This window comes from Lagopus leucura, unplaced genomic scaffold (assembly GCF_019238085.1).
Source record: "Lagopus leucura isolate 7727_CA_CO unplaced genomic scaffold, USGS_WTPT01 Super-Scaffold_100157, whole genome shotgun sequence".
NCBI lineage: Eukaryota > Metazoa > Chordata > Aves > Galliformes > Phasianidae > Lagopus > Lagopus leucura.
Genome location: NW_024962334.1, coordinates 20,263,343 through 20,273,655, shown reverse-complemented (window position 1 = coordinate 20,273,655; position 10,313 = coordinate 20,263,343). Strand labels below are relative to the sequence as shown.

Below are 10,313 nucleotides of genomic sequence, written 5' to 3'. Positions count from 1 at the left end.
AACACAGTTCCAGAAATGCATGTGTACATTTCAAAGATGAGATGTATCACAACAATATACTTTACAGGGAGAGGTTTTGATAGTTTCATTTCTCCATTGGAAGAAGGAAAGAAAACGGGAAAGGGAAAGAGCAGAGGAAGAGGAAAAGGAAAGGGAAGGGGAAAGGAAAAGGGATGGGGAAAGAGAAAGGCAGTGAAGGGGAGTGAAAGGAAAGGGAAAAGGAAAAAGGAAAAAGGGAAGGAAAAAGGAAAGGATTTAAGTTAAAAATACTTGCCAATTTGAAATGCTTGATTTGCCCAAATCCAGTTTTACTGAACTTCACACATCATTAACTCTTTTTTATCCTAGTCAATCTGTTAAAATTTTGTTCCATGCTTAAACACATTTAAAATTTCCAGTATAATGACACTAGAAAGTCATTACATGTAATTGATAATACTTTATAGTTGGAAAATAGTGGGATTTTAAAAATATCAACTGCATTAGATATTGTGTAGGAGTTCTGACCTCTTTTCACCAGTGTTGACGACTTTCAAGTAAAAGCAAGTTGGTTTGTTGCTACAAGGCATGCTTTTGACTTCTTGGTACTACATTGTAGAACATCTTGCAGAATTTTTAGTATCCTTATATGAAAAAATCAGTGAAATATATTTTATAATGTTGCTGGCTGTGAAAACTGGAGACTGCTGTCATGTCTTGTGTGAAATTTGCAGATCAGAATGACTCTCAAAGTAACTAATCCAAAATTATCCTAAAAAAAAAACACACAATTTTTGTACTTCTATTTAAAAAAAAAAGGAATTTTGTTAAAGGTAAAAGCAGAGATCAGATGCCAAAGTGTTTGCCACTGACAGCGTTCATGAAAGAGCTCAATTTCATGTGCACTTGTTGACAACTTGTTTCCTGAGAGAGGTCCTGGACTTTGGACGGAATGTTGGAAGGCAGATAAGTTATCACTTCATGATTTATCTGTGTGCATCTATCTGTCATTCAGCTGCACACATTAACTACTCCTGACTTTGATCCAAGGAATCGGGCAAGGAGATACGGGGATTTGTCGTAATAGAGAGCTCTAACCTGTTCAAATGTAATTGCGTAGGTCTGAGGCAGCACTTAGCCACTATTCGTGTTTAGAATAATTGGCTTTCAAACGAGTATTTGCCATTATTACAGTGCTCAGAGTAGAAGATAATTTTTTTCACTAGTGTTCATCCTCTATGGAAAAACTGAGGTGTAATATTAATGACACTAAAGACTAGCCAGCGATAAGGGAAGGAGAAGGGGTTCCTTCTGATTCTCTGATGCTAAATATAAAATGTGTGTCTTTCTCAGGTTGGGAGGAAGGGAACTGTGTGAATTCACAGCCAGCAATGGTGCAGAATGGTGCAATCAGCGCAGAATTACTTTTGCAAGTTGTCAGAGTCTTTCTTGCACGTCGTGCATATTAAACGGCTCGTTGACAAGTCTCTGTAACGCACTGATCGGGCTGCCCAGGGGAGCGGCGGGCTCACCGTCCCCAGAGGCCTTAAAGAACAGTGTGCGTACGGCACTGAGGGACGTGGCCGGTTGGCACCGTGGGGATGGGCTGGTGGTTGGGCTGGATGATCTTTCCCAAACGGAATGATTCTATTCTAGGATTCTAATGAAAGCAGACCTGCTGCCGCTCCAAAACGAAGCGGTAAACGCGCTCAGCTCTCGCCGCCCTGCCCCAGGGCCTCGCTCCCTCAGCCGCCCCTACCACGCATGGCAGCCCCGGGCCGCTGTGCGCACGCGCAGGGCCAGCGGCGGGAAGCTGCGCGAAAGGCGGCAGCGCGTGCGAGCGCCGAGTCTTCGGCGGTGGCGCCGTGCGGTCGGGCTCCTTGTGGTTAAAAGCGCTGTGAGCTCCTTCAGCGGGGGTCCAATTTGTGGGTAAGGTGAGAGCAGAGAGGGGGGCTGAGGGGTGGAGATCTTGCTTTTAGCGGGAGAAGGGTCTTATGGCTGTATGGGTGATGCTGCCTTTTGCTTCAGCTGAAGGGAGTCTGTGGTGTTGCAGGGGCAGTCATGAGTTCTGTCATGGGTGTTTGTGTGGATGAAGGCACGGACAACGGAAAAGGTAATGTGAAGTTTTTCTTCATCAAACAGTGTAATCTTACTTTTGTGAATAGAGTTAGCCTGGTTTTGCCTGGGATGGAGTTTTGCTTCACAGCGCCCGGTGTGATGCTGTTGTGACTGCAGGAGAAAAGCAGCGTTGGTAGCACAGCGGTTGTTGCTGAGTAGCGCTGCGCCGAGCCACGGACCTGTCAGTTTCTCTGCTTCTCCTGCTGTCCTGCCAGGAGGGGTGGGAGGGAGCAGAACCACAACGGCTGACCTCAGATATTCCCTACCTTGGGGCAATATGTGAAAAAACCGTAGAACTAAAGAGTTGCTTGCGTGCGGGCTGTCTGGGCATTGGTTGGCAGGTGGTGAGCAGTTGCTTTGTGTACTGCTTGTTTGGTATATTTATGTATTAATATCATATCCTTTTTTCCTCTGCCTTATTTTTTTTTTTAATCTCAAACAGTGACTTTTTCTTGTTTCCCCCCCTGTTCTCTTCCCCCACTCCATCGAGAGGTGGGCAGTGAATAAAGGGCTGTGTAGTGCTCAGCTGCTGCTGGGTTAAACCACCACAAATGTTTCATTACTATTTTTTTTTTCTTCCTCCTTCAAGCTGAGGATGTTGTGGGCTGTCATGTTGAAGATGCCATAACGTTTTGGGCACAGGTGAGTTTAAAAAAGAAGGTTATTCTAGATCTCAGAATCACAAGTGCTGTATCATTTAAAACTGAAATCAATCACTTTTCTAAAAAGTCAAAAATAATTGTCTGTCCATCTGTTTGAACTGTAGCCAGGTTTTCGTAGAATCGCTGTGGTTGGAAGAGATCACTAAGATCAAGTTCAGCCATCAGCCCATCACCACCACATCTACTAATCCATGTCTCTTAATGCCACGTGGATGCGTTTCTTGAACACCTCCAGGGATGGTGACTCTACCACCTCTCTGGGTAGTTTGTTCCATAAATGTTTGGTAGCCATTTGGTTTAAAAAAAAAAAAAGTTTTCGATATTACCTGCAAAATACTGCAGCAGGCAACAGGAGTACTCCAGGAGGCAGGTTGGGTGTGGGTGAGTGTCTTCTGCTCTGTGGGACCCATTTCAGCTGAACTGAACAGGGAATTGTTTGAGGCATCAGGTCCCTTCCATTTTAGGCTGTGTGGGCAGGAGGGAGGTGTGAGTAAGATGAAAAGTAGCAGCTTTCATTAATGGGTGCAGAAGGGAGAAGAGAGAACCAGGTGGCTTTGGGTTTACGTGATCTGTTGACTGATGGAGCGTGTGTTAGTCAGCACCTGTCTCACTGCGAGCCCCATGGGCACAGCAGGCACTGGCCATGTTAATAAGAGCTAGGGGGGAGAGAGCAACCTTTGCTTGTACTGTTTATGAAACAGCTTCCTCTTTTAAAAGAAAAGTAGATGTAATAGTTCATTCTCCTTTGCATTCTTACCCTGGTGTTCTGAGTCTTGGTTACAGTGTTTTATTTCATATTGCAAAGTGCAGAAGTTAGGAGTGTACTTCTGAGGATGACAGAATGTTTGGCTGCACTGATGTTTTCTTTCAGAGCTCTGAATGTTTTGCTTTGAATTACATGTAAAATTGACGTTGAATGTATACCATGCTATTGGATCTGACCCAGCATCTCAGTGGTTCACATTAACCAAGCTGTAACTAGAAAGTGTCTGCTTTGCTTTGCTAAACCAAAACCTAAACCTTCAAAGTAAGGAGATGAGAGGTATGCTAGGGCTGTTGTCTCTTGGGTTTATGGAGAGAGATACAAAGAACACTGATCATGTACAAAAGTTTGTGAGGTGGGATTGATACGTGGGGTCTGTGTATTTCTTGCAGAATCTGGTAATTAAACAGTTAAAAATGCTCTACGTGGACTGTTTATTTGGGATATATTTATCTGCCTCTCCATGAAGTTTTGAAATATGAGAGCAGGCTTCCAAGTACAATTAAAGCCATGAAGTTCTAAACTTTAAGGTGGGACATTACTTTAGCGGCTGTGCAACTGTTCTGACTTTGTTTTTGTAAGCATCAAGCAGCTATTAAAAATTGCAGTAACTCATGCCCTCTCTCCACACCTAGAACATCAGTAGCTGTAATGACCTCTTGAAATTAAGTTGTGCTCTGGCAGAAGTTTGTCCTCGGGCTCAAGCAGCATTTGGCAAGCTTGATTTTAATAAGGTACGTAGGTTATGCATATATAAAATTTGTTCTTCCCTTGGATGTAAAAGCTTTAATTGAATGCAGCCATTTTCTTTGCTGTCTTATTGGTCTTTATGTTGTGGGTCTGTGTTCTCCAAACCTATTTAAGAACTGCTGTTGGCCCTAATGAAAATGCTTAGTTGTTGTGTGCAAATTTTATTTCTTTCCTCACTTCAGACCTCAATTATAAATTATGCAACCATGTATGTGTGTGTATATACATGGATATGAAATGATGGTTTGTAACTACAGAGCAATGCTTTTCTAGAGAAGGGATTCTTTGCTGCCTCAGAAAGTGTGGAAAATCAGATGAAAATCTGTAGTGCTTAGTGGGCTATACAAAGTGGTGTTAAGAGGATAAGAAGAATACGTTTAGTTGCAGTTTTATGCAACTTTAGCCTATAAAGAGTGGTAACAACTTTTGTGTGAACTGCTGATGGCTTGCTGCAGAAGAAGATTTAATAGAACAGTTTATCTTTGAGCTGTTTATTGTGTAGGTGAATGGCCGCCTGCCTTCCTCTTGAAGAAAACCCATTGACAGCAAACTCAGCACGTTGTGGTGTGACTGTTCCTTTGTTCAGCTTACTAAGCTGTCAGTGCCAATTCCATGTTGTAGCAACGCATTTGTAGGAAAAAAACATACGAACCTGCTGTGTAAAACGTTAGTTTTTATAGTTGTGAGATTTTCTTTGAGTATTGTTTGTGGAGTAGAGGTTTATAGTTTTTGAAGCATCTAGCAAATGTTGTTATGAGAGATGGAACATCAAATGCATCACTTTGTTTTCAGAGTGCTGTTGAGATCATTCTAGCAGAGCGAAAATAAGATTTGCAGTGTATTACGAATATCGTTTTGATCTATGTTTATGTTTTCAGATTGCTGTTCTTGACTTTTCTGCCTTATTTTCAGATTTATGGTGGCTGTTTCTCTGAAGATAGATGTTGGTACAGATGTATGGTGCAGCGTATGATCAACAGTGAAAAGGCAGGAACAATTTTTTTTTTTCCAGTTTTTATGCACTTGTCAGCTTTTTTATTTTCTATGCTCCTGTGGGAAATAAATGCAACTCCTCCCTCCTTCTTCTAACCTTCCTGTCTGAATAAATACAAAAATCACTGAATATGGATGCGTGACAGAAATCCAAGCGACCCGTAATTTTGAATGTTGCTGATGAGAAGACTGACAAGACGTGCCATACTTGCAAAGTGCTGTTGGGATGTCTTGGAAAAAAAACAAAATCACAAGTGGTAGTTCATGTTGTTAAACGATGCAATTTAATTTCAAGCTGCTGAGAGGTGAAAATGGTAGCTGTTGTGTGATGTGTTAGCGCTGATCCGATTGCACCAAAAGGCTTCTTTGTCACTTTGGGTGGCTGACACAGAAGGCTTGTAGATCCTCTTTAAAATCATGATTTCTGAACGCCTTAGATTGTGTATCTGCCTATGGAAGGAAGTCTTCTGTATTACTTCCAAGTTGTAGTTCTTCGGAGGGGGGAAAGAATATTGCCAATAAATGTCCTGGTACTCAAAGGTTTTTCAGTTCTTACGCAGTTCTTTAACTCTCTGAACTTTCTTTGAAGGGTGTGTTAGACTTAGTATGGGAGGGTCTGATTCCTGCCTCAGACACAGTACTGTGTCACACACATCTGTTAAAAAGCTTGTGCTGTAGTTCTTCTCAGTGCACGTTTTGGTAGGAGGTTCACGTAACTTCTGCTTAATTATATTTTATGTCATTGTTACAGTGTCAGGTATTATACATTGACTATGGAAATTCTGAGATTATAAATAGATCAGAAATAGTTGAAATTCCTGAAAGCTTGCAATATCCAAGCATTGCCAAGAAGTACAGACTCTGGGGACTGCAGTTACCAGCTGAGCAGAACTTAAGCATGTTTGACCAGGTGAGTGGCAGATTTTGAAGCACTTATGATGTGCCTGCAACAGACGGTGCCAAATGTCTGTGTAGTGTCTTGAGGAGTTTTCGATGAGCTGAGTGTTCAGCTGTGATAGCAGGACATGCTGAGAAGCTCTGATTACTTGCCCTGAATGTACTCCAGAAGCTAAAATGGTTTGGTTCACGGTGTCCTGGGGAGGGATGATTTTAGAGTACGCTTTTGCAGTTCTGCGTACTCAGCAGCTGCTGCCGACAAGACTGATAACAACTCAGAGCTGTTCTGAGTGGCTCTACTCGGTCTAGTTTTGAGAAGTGATCTTCTTGTGGACACCACCAATTCTGCACTCTTAAAATTATGCTCTGCTGCTCTCAGCTGCCTCGAGAGCAGCAGTTGCCAGGGGAGCTGAACAGGTAGTGGCTGTCCTACCTGCCGTGTGGCTCTGTGCCATTCAGAGGAGATACTGAGACCCCTTGTGTATAGTCTCTTCCCTGTGTCCTATTCACATTGCTTAATGTGATGAGGACGTGAAAATCTGTTATGATTTCTGGTTGGCTTTTGTTTGCTTGTTTTTTCCATCACTTTGTATTGCTTGTGGTAGAGCTTTCTTTGCTTCCTGTGTGTTGAAATATCTCTTTCCTTCCTCCAATCTCTTCCACTCTTAATTTTAAGTGATGGCAGCTTATGTTCAGATGTTCAGGCTGAACAAAAATCAAAACTGCTAGTTTATATTTTAGTTAGTGGTATTTTGGACTCGCCATCTATAAATGATACCGAATTCTTTGAAGTTAAATAATGAGTGAGAAATATTGGTGATGTCCAATCTGGTGTTAACAGAGATTAGATCAGGTAGAGGCAGAGTTGCACAGATGCACTGTTGTTTCAGAATAAGTGTGTCAAACATATGAAGCTTTATTTGTGTTGCTCCTTGGGTTTTGGTCTTAAATTCTGTTTTGTTTTGGTTTCATAGCAGAAAGTTGTCAAAAATGAGTTGTAAGTTTTCAAAATGACTGGTACACAACATCAGTATATTTTACTTCACAGGGGAAGACGTTCTTGGGTAGCCTTGTTTTTGAAAAAGCAATAAAAGTACGGCAGAAGGCCAGGCAGAAGGATGATATCATTCTTGTCCAGGCAGAATGTGAAAAAGTAGACATAGGAGAAGAGGTGGCCAAGGCGGGGTTTGCTGAAAAGTGCAGATCTCCAGGAAGCACTGAAGATGTGGAAAAGAGAGAAGATGCCGTGCAAAACCAGCGTAAGAAGATGAAAGCTCCTGCTCCTCTGTGGGTGAACAGGCCTGGTCATGTGCTGTGCAACCGTCCCACAGCGGTCTTGGACCCTGTAGCTGCCACTGCAAGGAATCAGGCTTTTGCTGGAAACAGTGTGATTCTTACAAAGTAAGGCAGTGGGATGTCAGGGAAAGGTTTGTGTGAGTGTGTGATCGGTGTAGTTGCTGGGATGTGTTTATGTGAGAAGGTGGTGGGTAAATGATTGTCTGAGATGAAAGGTTCTTCTGTCTTCCCAGTGTCCAGTAATGCTGGTACTGAGTGGAAGAGAGATACAAAAGCACGTGTGTGGCGTGCTGTGGTAATGGGAGTTAGGGCAGTAACCTGTACAAAACCTATTCTTACTGTTGTTGCATGTTGTTCTTCATTTGCTTTCCAAAGAGAATTTTGTTTGTCTTAATGCAACACTTCTGAAAAAGTAGACAGTATGGCATCTATTAAGCAGTGAACCTTAGTTGGAAGTGAAGGTTGCAGGGTATTGGGCCTCTTGGAGATTCTGCACTGACAGTCAGTGATGTTCCTTTATGCATCTGCGTAATTGCCACAGGCTTATCTCTGAGAATCTTTGTTACTACTCCATGTTTATTTACATGTGTTAAAACTCATGGACTCAAATGTGGAATGTGAAAGTACATTCACCTGGCAGGACAAACATTTTGGTTATTTGTTTGTGCAGGAGCTCAACTGTGCGTGCTGGTTAAGAAATAAAGCCAGCAATTGCAGTCTGAAGGCTTTAGGGGGTAGTGATGCCTGCAGCTGGTAATTACATTGACAAGAGCTAGTGGTAACTTGGCAGTTTGAGTTGTCAGAAATCTTTTGAAATAAACTTGTCCTACAATTGCTAGGATTGCCATGGCAACAGGCTGCTGGGGAAGATGTTTGTGGATGGAAAAGATGGTACTTCTCATTCAGAGAGCTGCAGTGATGTAAGAAATCATATTCTTAAAAAAAAAAAAAAAAAAAAAACCACAACAAGAAACCAACCCCAAACACCCTGGGTTGGTTAAATTTACATTTAAATCACATAGGCAGTTCTGTGCTGTTAACAAATACTAATACGAGATGAAGTGCTCTTTAAAGAAGTCTGAATTCACAGTGTAGTACCTTATTATAAATCACTTAAATACTCTGAGCTGGCCTGATTTCTCAGTTACATACACCCCAAATCTAATTTTGAAAAAAGAGACAATAATTGTTATTATCTAATATTATTGTTATGTGACTCTTGCTGTTGAGCTGGCACTGTACCCCAAAGAATCCTGTCTGGTCTGAGTGTTTAGCAGCTGCAGATCCTTTATTCCATTTCCACATATTCTGGTGATTTTAGCATGTTTCAGGAGGGCTGTAATCATGAAGGAGAATGAGGTGGAAAGAAAAACTGTGATGTAAGTAATGCCATGCAGGGGTAGAGATCCAAAATGTTTCCCTTAAAGTAGTTCAAAAAGAAAAGTCTATTCAGTAGGTATAAAATTGGAATTATTGGCTACTGTGGGTCTGATGTGTGGTGCAGCAAGATGGTTTGGTTTTTTTGGATGGAGAGGCATTTGAGTTAGCAATAGTAAAACATAAAGGGTTCTCTTCAAATGATGTATGAATGTTGTGCTTCTTGATTGTTTTCTTCTTCAGTGTTGTGTAACAGTCTTTGAAGACTCCAGTGGAGAGAGTTATAAATTGTGAAGAAATAAAACACAATTATGTAGATGCTCTTATAGTCTCCTTAGGGGTGTTTTGTAGTCATTACTGAAACTATGATAGCATGAACAAATACACATCGTGGTGGGTTTTGTCTTGTTAATTCCCCTTAATTTTTTAAAGGGACAAAACACCAGCTTCTGCCCCAGTGCTTAACAGAAGTTTGGCATGTGTAAGAGATCAGAACCTGGCTGAAGAGAATGACATCTTTGAAGAGGAGAAAGAAACTCAAAGAAAGGAGAATGTAAATCTATTGAGAAGACAGAAGGAACTAGAACTGGAAGTCGAGCATCTGAAAGGTGAACTTCAGGTATGTGAACATTATCATTATTTTTTTTAAATGCAAGCTTCTTTGCTGGTTGCAGATGTTTTTCATGGTGCTTCTGTCTTGTAGTTTCTTCAGGCTGCAGTTCAAGGCTGTGCTCTGCTGTTTGAAATACAGCAGGATCACACTGGTTGGACAGACTTGGTTTTCCCCAGTGCAGGGCATGCTGGCAGTGTTGTCACATGCATTGTGGTCCAGGCTGCACCCTCACTCCCTTGGGTGTACGTAGCAGCTTGCTGCTGCACTTAGTGCAGTTTGAGCTTTGAGTTTTGCATTTTCTGATTAAAAACATGCTTTATTTCTAAGGACGTTGTCCAGCCTTTTTTTTTTTTTTTCCTCGCTTAAAGGCTGAATAAAACTCTGTATGCTAGGCTGAAAACTCCAAAGCATCACAGAATCGCAGCAGCTATTGAATTTTAGGACTGGAGGAAAATGTTTGTTTTCTGAATTGCTGCTGAATAGAAAGGATACAAATACCACATGCTTGTATTTCTTCCAGGGAAATGCAGTTCTTCCTAACATTGTGTGAGAAGTGCAGTGCTTTATTACTGATAGGCTTCAGAATGCTGTGTGGTTTTGTGTGGTAAACAGCAAGAGTGAGAAGAGGTCAATGTGTGAAGGGATGTAATTCTTGTGTGAGTTGAGGAAAAAATCTTGCAACCTCTTAAACGTAGAGATAAGAAGGAGGATGTAGCATTGTGTAAAGCATTCTGATGCCCTCAATACTGAGATTGTGAAGAAGAGCTCCTTCCTATTTCTCTGTTGCTTTAATGAGACTACTGGTAACCAGGCTCTCCCTTGAATACCCATGTTTCTACATGCACTGACCTGTTACAATTGCTTG

At 41.7% G+C, this 10,313-nt stretch overlaps 1 protein-coding gene across 4 annotated transcripts in view; it reads left to right on the top strand.

The window, feature by feature from the left end:
* The first annotated feature begins 1,039 nt into the window (after nt 1-1,039).
* The window catches only part of STK31 (serine/threonine kinase 31), a 33,983-nt gene continuing 24,709 nt past the window's right edge, over nt 1,040-10,313 (top strand). For 3 of the 4 annotated variants that reach the window (XM_042889233.1, XM_042889232.1, XM_042889230.1), the window contains exons 1-8: nt 1,842-1,913; nt 2,033-2,092; nt 2,687-2,739; nt 4,158-4,256; nt 5,185-5,259; nt 6,017-6,175; nt 7,211-7,563; nt 9,268-9,454. In XM_042889233.1, coding sequence (XP_042745167.1) covers nt 2,041-2,092; nt 2,687-2,739; nt 4,158-4,256; nt 5,185-5,259; nt 6,017-6,175; nt 7,211-7,563; nt 9,268-9,454 — 978 coding nt within the window. In that variant the 5' untranslated portion in view covers nt 1,842-1,913; nt 2,033-2,040. Of the gene's footprint in view, nt 1,088-1,841; nt 1,914-2,032; nt 2,093-2,686; nt 2,740-4,157; nt 4,257-5,184; nt 5,260-6,016; nt 6,176-7,210; nt 7,564-9,267; nt 9,455-10,313 lie in introns of those variants that run through there. The other variant, XM_042889231.1, reaches the window with a different exon arrangement.